The sequence below is a fragment of the Anas platyrhynchos genome, chromosome 20 (assembly GCF_047663525.1).
Source record: "Anas platyrhynchos isolate ZD024472 breed Pekin duck chromosome 20, IASCAAS_PekinDuck_T2T, whole genome shotgun sequence".
Lineage (NCBI taxonomy): Eukaryota > Metazoa > Chordata > Aves > Anseriformes > Anatidae > Anas > Anas platyrhynchos.
Window position 1 is genome coordinate 6,562,908 of NC_092606.1, and position 12,726 is coordinate 6,575,633.

General features: G+C 45.0%; 2 protein-coding genes and 1 non-coding gene across 7 annotated transcripts in view; 2 read left to right on the forward strand and 1 right to left on the reverse strand.

Annotated features, from left to right (window-relative positions):
- Window positions 1-91: 91 nt before the first annotated feature.
- On the reverse strand, window positions 92-8,707 carry LOC101797692 (schlafen family member 13). 4 transcript variants are annotated; one of them, XM_072025965.1, is made up of 7 exons: window positions 8,495-8,707; window positions 8,326-8,393; window positions 6,941-7,127; window positions 4,599-5,698; window positions 3,626-3,754; window positions 2,134-2,857; window positions 92-1,848 (listed from the first exon to the last, which is right to left on the reverse strand). In XM_072025965.1, the coding sequence occupies exons 4-7, from the start codon at window positions 5,689-5,691 to the stop codon at window positions 1,053-1,055; spliced, it is 2,742 nt and encodes a 913-aa protein (XP_071882066.1). In that variant the 5' UTR covers window positions 5,692-5,698; window positions 6,941-7,127; window positions 8,326-8,393; window positions 8,495-8,707; the 3' UTR covers window positions 92-1,052. The 4 variants fall into 4 exon arrangements, with proteins under 4 accessions (XP_071882066.1, XP_027327940.3, XP_027327939.3 ...); XM_027472139.3 differs by lacking the exons at window positions 8,326-8,393; window positions 8,495-8,707 and adding an exon at window positions 7,876-8,315 and having other exon boundaries at window positions 6,941-7,119; XM_027472138.3 differs by lacking the exons at window positions 8,326-8,393; window positions 8,495-8,707 and adding an exon at window positions 7,876-8,315.
- Window positions 8,708-9,401: 694 nt separating this feature from the next.
- The window catches only part of AP2B1 (adaptor related protein complex 2 subunit beta 1), a 79,479-nt gene continuing 76,154 nt past the window's right edge, over window positions 9,402-12,726 (forward strand). The window contains exons 1-2 of one of the 2 annotated variants that reach the window (XM_072025964.1): window positions 9,402-9,431; window positions 11,609-11,669. The gene's annotated coding sequence lies outside the window, so the exon portion shown is untranslated. The remainder of the gene's footprint in view (window positions 9,432-11,608; window positions 11,670-12,726) is intronic. The other variant, XM_005010640.6, reaches the window with a different exon arrangement.
- LOC113845697 (Z30 small nucleolar RNA) lies at window positions 10,336-10,433 on the forward strand. Its single transcript, XR_003501427.3, has one exon. It is a non-coding gene; the product is annotated as a Z30 small nucleolar RNA (small nucleolar RNA).

Sequence of the window (12,726 nt, forward strand, 5' to 3'; positions counted from 1 at the left end):
AAGCTGGCATTCATATCAGGGCACGCAGTGGGCTCAACATGGAATTTTGAAACTATCTCACTTAGGAAAGAAGAATGAGAAGAACACCAGGTGATCAAATTAAATTTTTACTTTATTGAAGTTTACAATCAAGCACAGATTCTTTACGCATACTATGCACACTGATCACAGACCCTTGCTTTAATTAGCAGAGGGGAACAGAAATCTGAGTATACAGTAATTACAATCAACAATGATCTAAAAATGAAGTACATTCAACCATTTCTGATCATAATAATTGTCAGTGATTCTTGTCTGATAGGCACGGCATGATTAAGTGATTGAAGTGTGGGGATCATGAAAGAAACCACATGGGTAGTCTTTCCTAGTTGCTGACTGAAGAAAAAAGTGGAAGGTGCCTCTACCTTCCAGAAGTTAGAGAAGCAAGAATGTTTAAGCTAATAGGTTTGACAGTTTAGAGGCAAATTTACTTGAAGGATGGATTCCAGCTGTCTACAACGTCTTGTTTTTGCACACACACACGATAATATTGTTGGTGCTTTATGCTAGCTGGGTAATCAGAGTGTTTTCCCAAACCAGATGAACCGTAGGTCATTCTGTAGTGGAAAACAATATGAAGGTTCATGGGTTGCTGTCAACTAGCCTTCAGTTTTACATGCTCAGTTTTAGGAATTTGAGATCTGCCCTTTGCAAGTACTTCGCACCTAACTACAGAGTTTTACATAACCAGCATGTCTGAAACCAAGACAAAAATCCTATTGGTACATAAAGGCAGTTAAGCAAACCTTTTCTTGTCCCACTAAAACTACTTTGGCATAACTGGGTGGTTCTAACCCATACTGACTTACTGAAGTTGAGTGGGAAGCTACTCCTACAAAAGCTATTTATTTGTACGCTAGTTAAAACATGGAGAGAAGACCTCAATTTGACTTTTCTGGCTATCTGAATGAAAGCTCTTTTTAAAAATGGCATCTGACACTGGATGCCTGTGCTGTTTGGTGCTGTTCTGAGCAGTACTATACATGTAGGTACAGGAGTGATTTCTTTTCATATCACCAGTACTCATAGAACAGGTGTAGATTTAAATTAGCTCTGGATGCTACACATACTAATACATTTTCAAAAATTATATCCTGATATGGAAGGGGATTAGGAACAATACCAAACACAATAGTTCTTTCTAAACCAGAGAAACGACGGAAGCTGTCAAGAATCGTGTACCTCTCTAGTCCTCCGTCCATTTTTCCTAGGAATATTTTTAACTTCCTCTCCTTCATTTTTAATGTCAGTATTTCACGGTATTCTTCTACTTTGTCATCTCTGTAGCACAGAATAGCGATATCTTCCTCAGAGTAACCTATCTTAAGGTACGTGCAGCAACACTTTGCCACAGACTCTGCTATTCCATCTTTGTCCTTTTCCTCTACTGTTTCACAAAAGCCAGGCACAGCGGAAGCACATGAGGCTGTACGTAACAACTTCTGTAAATGTTTTTGTGGAATATTTATAGCAGGGTCCTCTACAATCTTCTCCATTTTGTTTTTTAGATAGCAAAAGATGCTGTTAGCATTACGAACCACTTTGGTTAGTGACTCAACAGGATCGTGCCATCTTGGTTCTGGAAGACCAGTTGAGAAGCTGTGACTTGTCTGCAAGTAGTCCAAGAAAATCCAGAGAAAGCCAGGCTCGGGGAGGTGTGGTGATGAAGTCAGGTCCAAGGCCTTTTGATACCAGTCACCGTCCCCATCTTGGAAATTCTGTGCTTCATCAATTATTATGTGCTTCACATCATTAAAGGTTTTCCTCAAAAAGGCCACTCTCGTCACAGCTTGGCAAATATTTTTCTGTCTACAGAAGAAATACAAGCAGATTAAAAACAATGTCTTTGTGTTGTAAACTACTAGTTACTTGACCAGAAGGAAGTGAATGCCAATGATATTTAAATCATATTTATTACTACATGCTCAGGACGTCAAGAAAAAACAAAAATCAAGCCTTACTCAAAATGCATCCCAAATACACACTTCAAACACTATACCCACCATACCAAATATGCTAATCAGTACCCAGCTATTTTAAAAATGAAGGTCAAATAATAACATGTTGAAATGAATAACTGGAGGAAGGACTTACATCACAAAATCTCTCAGAGGCTGGTTCTCACATATGTAAAGAACCTCCTGTTGTCCACATTGAAACATACTTCTTATTTTCTCTATGATGTTCAGTGCCACGATAGTTTTTCCTGTTCCTGGTAGACCGTAAACAAACAGCTTCTTAGTTTTGTGGAGGTTTTCTGACAACAGCTGGTATTGTTTCATGGTCAGGACGTTCAAAACCTCAGAACCAACACGATCACTTAAAAAGGATTTGAAAGTCAACAAAGCTATTGTGAGAGAACGCAAGAGGTCTTTCAAGTTTTTTCTCTTGATTAGGCTGTAGTTTTGGGGATACATTTCTTGAATGTTCACATCCCCTTCTTCATGGTTAAATACGGGAGGCAAAATCAATAGCTTTGGTATTATACACAGCTTGTGAATATAGCCCCCAGTGTTGACTAATTTCTCCTTCAGCTTCCTGGCTGTGCATTTCGAGTATTCAAACAAATCCTTAGAGATCTGATGCTTACAGACCGTGTAGAGGATAGGTGGCCAATCCGTGGCTAGTACAAGAATGTCACAGATTATGTCTCGGTTTTCTGGCAAACCAACATCAACAGCCCAGCTTCTGGAAGATATCACAATTCCCTCAGATATCTGCCTCAATTGTTCTTCCATTAAAATCTGCAACTCTGGATGCTCTTGAAAAAGGTCTTCAGTGAGTTTTTCTGGAGTATATATTATGCTGCGGGATTTTACTATCAATACAGAGCAAAAGAAATAGTCGGTGTTAGTTTAAAATATGCAAATCCAGCCCTCCGAAATGATGCTGTGGGAATTAATAGCGGTGAAAGGTTACAAATTCAGACCCTCGCTGCTCGAAAGCCCTTTTCTGCTTCTTCAAAATTTTCCTCACCCACTCCACATATTTCTAGTTTCTTTTGAAAAGACTGCATCCTCGGGGAACTTAATCCTTTTTCCTAGCTAGATATCAGTCCCTTTGCTAGAAACACTAGCACATGGCCAGCTTATGCCAACCTTTCTCAGTATATTGGCCTAGCAGACAGAGAAATGAAGATTAACAAAGAAATCTGTAAAATAGCCTCTGGACACCTGGCTGATCTTGCAATACCACAGAAACACTGGATTGTAACTGGGAGGAAACACTCCACTCTGTTCCCAGCCCCAGTCACCTTTCCTATTTTAGGCTGATTCCACATAAACTTTTCCTCCCATCTTTCCCGTTTTCACTGGATTGTGAAAAAACGTTGGCAGGGCTGTGTACAGTCCCCAGAGAAGTTCAGCTAGCTGAGCTCTGTCATGTATACACAGCATGTCCTGCAGAATACCAGTACTCTGTAGGGCTCACCAGACATTTGAATGCAACACTGCTGTCAGAGCTACAAAATATTTCCAGCTTTTTCACCTGTTTAAAGAATGTTTTCAAACTCATCTTTGACCTCGACCACAGCCTTGAGATTCATCATGTAAACCTATCAGACAGTGAAATCAACGTGTACACCTACCTGGAAACAGTTTTTTACAGAGATCATCAACATTGTCAAGGCCCTGGTGCGAATAAACTGGCTTGGCAAGGGGTGGCCCCTCTGACAGACTCAGTGCTAATGTAAAGGTCTGAGACAACCCTGAAAGATCTGGAAAAGAGAAATAAAAATGTGATATAGTGTGAGCTTTTGCTGCCCATTACTGTAAGGGGCACAAGCAGTCGTCATGCTGATTTCAAAACTTTCACTCTTCTTAAAAAAGAAAAAAAAAAAAGCGATGAACAAACAGAAACTTTGGAACTCATGTGGGCAGCAGCTGATTGGCAACAGAATGGGCCCTGGCCATCGATCATGGAGCTGCTCTTGGTTTTCTTATCTCATTAGTTGCCCCTGTGACCTCTAACCCCATTAATGATACCCCTTTCACTGCCCAAGAACTGGCCAATGAACAATTTCTCCATCCACAGCTCTCTCCCTACTGGACTGGCAGCAGCATCGGAGAATGTCACAAAAAGTAAAGAAAAGTAAAGAAAAGAAGAAAAAGTAAACATTCAGCCCTAAAGCAAAAACTGAACTCTGGCCGTTATGTACAATAACACAGGTACTGGGGTCTAACCTCCAAAGCAGTCCTTGTCACCTTGAGGCATAGAGACCTCCTGCTGCAAAGGCAGTCGATAGCATTGGTATTAGCAAGCTGCTAGTCACCATGCCTAGTCACTGCAGCCTGAAACCAGCATTACAAAAGGTAACAGAAAGGCAGGTATTTACCAAGGGCATGAAGTCAAAATTGACCATGAGTGGTCAAAATTTTTAGTTTGGTTAGGCCCACAAAGAACACTGAAAAGCAAGTAAGATTACCTAAGGAAAACAACAAGATCGTACAATCATTGAACAGCCCAGGTTAGAAGGGACCTAGAAAGATCACCAGGCTCAACTTTAAGAAAATAAAAGGGAATATGGAGAACAGAAGGGGATTGTCTTGGGTCTTTTGGACCTGGATCAGCAGAGATCATCCATTTGGCCCATTCTTCTGCGTTCAGCTTCTTGATAGTGGTACCTTCCACTTGCCACGACTCTGGGTCTTTTGCAAACACGGCACAAGTAAACGGCTCAATCTTCACAGCGCAGACATGGCCACGGTGCTTTCCAGCCTCATCATATACTTCGAAGATTTTGTGTTTGCACATTATGCTGTGTTTATATCCTCTATTACAAAAATGGAAGACCTTTAATTTGTACTCTATGTGTTTGATTAGGTGGCTTAATTTTTCAACGTTCTCATCATCACACATGAATCCCTGTACTCTCCTGTCGTCATCTACACCGATCCATAAATATCCGCCACGTGCATTTGCAAATCCAGAGATATACTGAGGCAATATTTCGTTAACACGCTTCAAGAAGTTGTCAGTAGAATAGTGCTTAAATTCCACATCTGCTGACTCCGTGAAATTCAGCGTCTCTCTGTATTGCAGTTGGTCCCTATTAAATAACTCTGCAACATTGTCATTTACAATATCCATGTCTTCTTCCACATCACTTGCCTTACTTTTCTTGGCAGGTGTTTCTGGGCTAAGCTCTCTTCTGGCTTCATCTTGCTTTTCTTCAAGGAACAAAGTAGCTTCAGTAACGGTCATGTGGGAAAGAAAAGCACCACATTTTGAATACAACCCACTGCTCAGGGTACAGATACGTGGCTTTCTTTCTAGGGATGCTTTTTCACTGCTCCATGTTTTAACAAAAATCAAAAGGTAATTATCTTGCTGTTTGAAGTCCAGGTATTTTGCCAAGTCTGCAGTCAAAAGAAGAGATCGAAAAGTTTCATGCAAATCTAGTCCGATCTCATCTCTCTGTAAGCTGTAGTCTTCATTTTCAATCTCTGCTTTTACCACACCTCCTCCAGAGTTTAGCAAGGCACACACTGCCGAGGCAAGCGTGTATTTTTGATCTTGTTTTGAGTTTTTTGGCATCTTTTTTCTTGCTTTTTCACCAAAACATATTTTTCCTACATTCAAAACTACTTCAGGATACTTTGTTGCTGAATCAACCCAGACCCACTGCGTTGGTTGATGGTCCTCAAGAGCCATTCTGGACCTGAAACAATTGTACAAAAATTGCTTACCATTTATGTGAAAACATCAATCTTCCAAAGAGTTCCAAAAAAAATTAGCTAAACAGAGGCTATCCTTTAAACAATAAACACACAATTACAGGGATAAGAGATGCAGAATAAATTGTAGTAATTTGTTCCAGCCCCAAATGTACTTGAAGCTTTGCTTTTGGGGAGTCCTTGTGTTTTCCCTATGCCACCTCCTGATAGAGCCAGAGCAGCAGCATCCTTCAGTAACCCACAGCTGCTAGTCTCTCTCACACACACTGGTGCTCCCTTTAGTGCTTACTTGCCGAAAATCCAAAAGCCTCTCCGTGGAAATTTGGCCCCAATGTCCACTTGTTTATATTTTTGTCCCTGAGAATGAGGGATTGTAGGTACCTTGCTGGTGTCAGTCCCTCTGAACGCAGAAACAGCCTCAAATATCTTTTCTACAGCTGGACTCATCACTGTCTTCAAATTCCCAGACTGCACAGCTCCTCCTCCTCCCGTCTGTCACCTCTTGCCCAGCTAGCCCGTGAGCACAGGCCAGGAGAGACAGCTGGGTCAGAGCTGTGTTTCACTGAAAAGCCCAAACTCAAAGCTGTTGCAGGTAAGATAAACCTGGAGACAGCAAGGCTGCCTCTGCCAGCTTACTGATGGGGGAAGAGGAAGCAACTTGCTGTATGGTTGCCAGTCAGGGGGCTACAAAGTGAGATTCAGCTGTGCCACAGCAGCCTTGGGGCTTAATCCGTCTTTTCAGCTTTTCTGCATTGAAATTAACTGCAAACATTAGAGGGACCAGAATGCCCAGGCAAAGGGACTCTGATGAAGACTATTCCTAACACTGGGAGGGCTACCAGAGAGCTGTACGGAGACCCTCTGTTCCCACCGGCCATGAACATATTTAATAAACCACCTGCAATAGGGATGCTGTGCAGAGCAGCTGCTTGAAGCCTCGGAGGGGACTGTTCTTCTCATACTCATCAAGTTTCCCTCCAGCTTCCTGCAGCGGGACAACCTGGCTGACCGATGGGATCTCAGACTATCAGCAGGTTAACAGAGGAAAGGACTCACCACACCTCATTTTCGTAGTTCTGGGCTAAATCAACAAATCTCAAATATCAATTTTAAATCCATAAATAAGTTCCGCATGGCGGAAGCAGACGACAAAGCATACAGGATATCTCATCTCTTTTCTCCTCAATCTGCCCACTCCATTAAAATCTCAGAGAAGTTACACTTACTTTTTTGCTGGTTGCGGTTCTTCTCTGCCGATTTTGGTTTCTTTTCCTTTGTGTTACCTGTGATCAAGCATGCACGGCGTCCACAGACTTCGGTGGAACTTTCTAGTTCTATCCAAAGTTCCTAAGCGGGTTTTGGTAGGAGTCTAGTCCTCCAGAGCTATTTCCCGCCTTCCCGCCCTCTGCCACTCTTCCAATCAGAGCAAAGAAAACAGGAAAAAAAAAAAAAAAAAAAAAAAAAAAAAAAAACGAAACAAAAAAAAAAAACTGAGAAGAAATCCCCCAACCTACAGCATTTACATATGGCATTGTTTGCTCAGCCTGAAAGGCTGACCTTTCATTAAACCTCAGAGCTGCAAAATCAGATAGCCATAGTTCTGGAAGCTGGGAAGCAGGATAGCAAGCTAGAAAGCCTCATGCAGAAAATACGATCTGCTTATCTACAGGCACAGTATTTGCAGTAGGAGATTCAATTATAGAGTACGCTAAAGCTAATAATTTTATACTGAAATCATGCCCATATACAATTTTCAGCAGAAGCTAAAAATTGGTATAGGTTAATTTGTTTTCAGAACTTGTCTCTGTGAAAGAGGGGCAACTTTGGAGCATCCTCAGTGATACCTCCCTCCTCGGGTTGAAATGTCAGCAAAGACACTGAGACTGGGGCTATAGTGAGAAGACTGAAATCAAGGAAGGTAACAGCCTTGGTTCCAAAGCCTTGAGAAGGCTCAAGCAGCAGTAGATGCGTGTGCCCTGATTTGCTCAGCAAAGCTGTGGATTTTTTGAGACAGGAAGAGAGGAGACGGAGTAATGTGAAAAAAAGAGCAAGTTAGTGCAAGGCTGTGCAGAAACTTACTTCCAGGACAGAAAGGAAAATAGAAACAGTCTGACTGTGAGCAGACATACAGCTTAATTTACAGATTAAAAACGCTTTTTACCTTTTACTTCCACAGAGGGTAAAAGAGATGCTGTATCCGGGATGATAACAAACACAGCAATAATACTTTCTGTTGCACAAAAGCTGACGCTGCCGTGCCACGAAGCGAAAATGAAAGTCGCTGTGCTAAAACCGCTGCTAGCTTTCAGGAACGGGAGCCTGCCTGTCTCGGAAGAGTTTCTGAGAGCCATAAAATGGCCACTTTTAGAAGGAAAATTTGGGAGCAATGTATCAGCTGCCCTCCATTGCTCTGCCACTCGTCTTCTCCCTTCTCTATTTTTCCCCCTCCCCACTGCCTCGGGGAAATGACCAGAGGAGGGGGAGGCAGGCGCTAACAGAACGGGCTGCATTCTGGTGCCCCAGGCTCCTGTTCATTCATTGCAAAGTGTGGATTTTTCCCGGTTAATTTTTTTTAATGGAGCCTGCCGCCAGTTCCTGGTGACTTCCTTACCTTCCCTGCAGGCGTATTTTTCTATGTGGGCAGAGCGTCAGAATGAAACCAACAGATGTGTGGGCAGGCTAAAAAATAAAATAATAATAATAATAAATAAATAATTATGAATTTTTAACTCCTGAATTTCTCTTTGTGCCTCCTTTCTACATCACAGAACTGTACTTACCCCTCTGGCCAGATCCTCTTCTTGATCCAGCGCAGAAAAGCCCAGAGCAAGGCTAGAACCCTCCTCTCAGTGTGAAACACTAAGGTGCAGGCTGCTCGGCAGGAATTTCTGGCAAATTGGTGCTCGCCAGAGGGACAGACAGACTGACTGGCTCCCGGCCTGCCCGAGCACCTTACAGCAAATGCCATCTACCCCGCTGGCCTTAACCATGCAAGCAACTGCTTTGGCTCCTCTAGTAATCCACGGTAGGACTATTCTTTTCAAAGCGCCTTTTGTTCAATTGGTGGAATATTTTTATTTATTGTACCACTCGTGGTTGTGTTTTTTTTTTTTTCTTTTCCCTAAATGTTTTTCCCAGCGATCCCCAAGCCCATCGTTCCCCCTTCTGCTGAAGCAGTTGCAGCCCTTAGAAGGGAGCCTTCAAGGCTGGAAAGGATGAGGGGCATATGTCACTATATGGCTGAGGAGGCAGGAGGGAGAGGTTGGAAATGAGGAAAAACTGCGAAATTTCTTCTCAGAAAGAGCAGTCAGGCACTGGGACGGGTTGCCCAGGGAGGTGGTGGTGTCACCATCCCTCGGGGTGTTTAAGGGAAGGTTGGACGTGGTGCTTAGGGTGGTGGTGCTTAGTGGGTGACATTGGCAGTAGGGTGATGGTTGGACCAGGTGATCTTGAAGGACTTTTCCAACCTAAATAATTATACGAAGGCGAACGGCTCCCAGCAGGGCCCGCCGCCAGCTATGGCCGCGCCCCCCCCCTCCGCCATCACCTCAGGCCTCTCGAGGCGGGAAACGCTGCCTCCGCCCCGAGCTCCCCGAGCTCGCTTTCTATTGGCGGCCTCCCCCGTCCGTCGGTAGAATCCCGCGTCTCTATTGGCTGTTGGCCGCCGCGGGGGGCGGGACGAGGCGGGGAGCTCCGCCTGGGCGCGGCTGTGCCTGGGTGAGCGGGGCCGTGAGGGGAGCGGGGCCGGGAGGGCGGGCGGAGGGGCCGGGAGCGGGGCCGCTGCGGGGTCCGGAGGCGATGGCGGGGCCGGGAGGGGCGGTGGAAGCACGGGACGAGGTCGTGAGGGGAAGGGGACGGCGCCCGGCTGGCATCGAGGGGCTCCTCCTCGCCGCTGTGCCCGCTGCTGGCTCCCCTCGGCCTCCTGGGGTCCCAGCCCCCCTCAGCTCCCCTCAGCCCCCCTCAGCCCCCTTCAGCCCCCCTCAGCTCCCCTCAGGCCCCCTCAGCTCCCCCTCAGCTTCCTCCCTCCCTCCCCTCATTGCTAAGGGTGCTGCAGCCCCGTGTTATCCCTCCCTAGGGGTTTTGAGGGGAGAAAAAATGCTCTGTGGCCGTGGACGAGTATAAAACACAAACCAGGGCCTGCTGTGTGTGTGCTGGCAGGTCAGGGTTTGGGTTAATGCCCGCTCTGTTAACTTGTGGGGCGGAGGTGAACAGAAATGTAAAGGTGTGTTGGGGAGAAAGGGCTTCTGCTGGGCCAGCTAACCCTTTGGGAAGGAGAAACGGCGCTAACGAGGTGGCACAGGCTGTGTATGGACCGTGCTGGTGGCACTAAGCACCACCATGGAGCTGGGTGCAGGAGGCAGAGGTACCAAGCAGGGGCTGGGTTTGTCGGTTGTGGAACAGCCGCTGCTGTCTCACCTCCTGGGGACGTCGGTAATTTGTCTGAAATTCTGCCCTGTAGAAAGCTGTGTGTTCCTGAAAATAAATCCAGAAGTTCTGTGTGTGTTGCTGTTTCTTTGTTCTCTCCAGGAAAAAAAAATCCCCACACCTGGAACTGGAACTTCTCTGTTCTAGTTCCTGACCTGGAAGTGAGCTCCTTGCTGAATGGAAATAGATTTGCCCGAAGCAATGATGAGTGAAGTATTCTCTGAACTGGTATTGCCGAGACTTTGCGTCTTTGCTCTGACCAGGGCATGATCACGTAATCTTCTCTCTGAGCTTGTTTAGGCAAAGCTCATCTGGAGCAAACAATTTCGCTGCTGCCTGAGATGTTTTGATGCACCCTAAAAAAACGGTGGAAAAATATTACAATTTGTTAGCAGTGGTGTTTAGCAGTACAAAAACAATGTTGATTTGAAAAGTGAGCAGTACAAATACTTGTTCGGATTCATGCATCCTACTGCAACACCAGATTTAGCGCAGAGCTTGCAGTAAGAGGGGTTTCTCAGTGTTTCTACCATGTGTGCCACGGCTTATAAACCTCCAGACACTCTGCCTCTGTGTTTTCTCCATATTGGGGAAAAAAAGGCATAATGAGGCATTCCCTGGAACTCTTCAGTGGAGATGGGTTTTGTTGCATGTGATGCACATGGATTTTCTGAGAGAAGGATCCTGGGAACACTTCTTCCTTTACACCCTCAGAAGGGGCTAGGCAGGGATCCCACAGCCGAGTGCAGCTCAGCACAATTTGTGGCTGTTTCACAATGGTTCATCTAGTGTATGCGAGATGTTTCTTTTCCTTAAGCTGTGCTACAGACACCAATCTTTAGTTCTACATTGGAAATAGAATAATGCGACTCAGCTTTCAAGGTTTTTAAAACTAAATGCTGTGAAGCAGAGCAGATTCTCCAGCTGTAAGAAGTGGTGTATATCTCTACTCGGAAAGCCCAGGAACAGTTTTGCCACAGCAAACATGCGGATAGTGTAATGAGTTAAACTGAATCGTGATCTTCTTGCCTTGATGGACCATTCAGATATCTTTAGTCTATGCTTTACTTTCAAATGACTCCTTTGATTATAGAGCGGATTAGGTTGGAAAGGACTTTAAAGATCATCTAATTGCAGCCCCCCTGCCATAGGCAGGGATGCCACCCTCTAGTTCAGGCTGGCCAAGGCCTCCTTGATGTCACGAGACTCGCTAAAAAGTACCTGAAAGGGTCATCAGGAACAGAAACACACAGACTGCACAGGCAGACACAGGGAATTTTAGATTCTGCTGTTTTTTGAAATACGGCAACTTTACACTGATATCTGACTCAATAGTTAGAAGTTAGTGAGGGCTGGGTTAACCCAAACCTGTGCGACTGCGTGGGGATGAAGTGCAGGAAGAAAGACAGGGCTAATTGAGCAAGTGCAGTTATGGAGCTACTCTAATGCAATTTTTTATTCTCTTCCAGGTTTTGGTGACAACTTTGCATACATTTCTCTCTGCCTGTGGAGAAGGAAGCGTCTGTGGGGGTATGTACCCAGGAGTAGAGTTACAGTGAGAAGCCAAGTGCTTTCTGTTGAGGAAGTGGGGAAGCCAACTCAGTTGCTAATGCACCCGTTTTGAAGTGTCTAGGTGAGAAGTGAATGTGGCTAGATGGTCTTGAAAAGATTTGCCAAGTCAAGTTCTGACAATGATGTATTGGGCAACTCCAGGGCTACTGTTACGTTGATGTAATTGTATTAAGCAATAGTGCAATGGATTGAGGATGCTTCGTTCATGACCACAGAACTCACAATTAATATGTAAACCCAAGGGTTGGTTTAATAAAGCTGGTGGTCCTTTACAAATCTTTTTCTCGTCGATCTTTAGACCATCATTGCGTTGATAATGCAGTTAAAAAGCAGATAGAAGGGAATGATTTTGTAACCTGAATCAGCTTCAGAGCTTTGTTGTACAGCAACAAACCTGATAAACTGATACTTAATTGACTACTGAAGACAGCCCAGTTAGAAGCAGCAGTCAAATTCAAGCTGGTATTCTGCAGCCATCTGCAGGAGCACTAAAAATCTGCCAGGTAACTGCTGAGCCTGGCACCATCGTGGGCTTAATGCCTGCTAGTCAGATAGGCATTAAAGAGCAATTTAACATTCAAAAGAGTAATTACAGCAGTTCAGAACTGTGAGGCTCAGATGTGGGTGGTTCTGCGCAGGTCTTGGAGCTGCTGTGGAGTTGGCCAGATCTCAGTTTGGCAGGGACGGCGTTGTGCAGCATGGTATGGGGGAGATGGAGGAGAAGGCTGCCAAGAGCTGACAGGAGGACATCCAGGGGCCATCTAGAGAGGGGAACAGGTATTAGTCCTGGGAGAAGGAGGGACAGAGGCCCTGGAGAAGTGTTTGTGCTGTTCAGTTAGTGAATCCTCCTGGATCACAGGGGAGGATGGCGCAGAACTTTGCCAGGAGTTCTGCTGTGCTGGCAGGTCAGGCTGCGCCAGCCAGTATTCTGTGCCAGGTCTCTGCTCAGCTTCTCACTGAGCAACAGACAGGTAAATCGGAAAGGACAGGAAGGATCAAAGGAAAATAAACCTGT

Excerpts from the sequence above, each read along its gene's own strand:
- LOC101797692 (XM_072025965.1), bottom strand. The coding sequence starts at position 5,691 with ATGGCTCTTGAGGACCATCAACCAACGCAGTGGGTCTGGGTTGATTCA. Across the intron at positions 2,858-3,625 it reads CTGTAAAAAACTGTTTCCAG|TAAAATCCCGCAGCATAATA; the intron begins GTAGGTGTACAC and ends CTGTATTGATAG. Across the intron at positions 1,849-2,133 it reads CCTCTGAGAGATTTTGTGAT|ACAGAAAAATATTTGCCAAG; the intron begins GTAAGTCCTTCC and ends TTTCTTCTGTAG.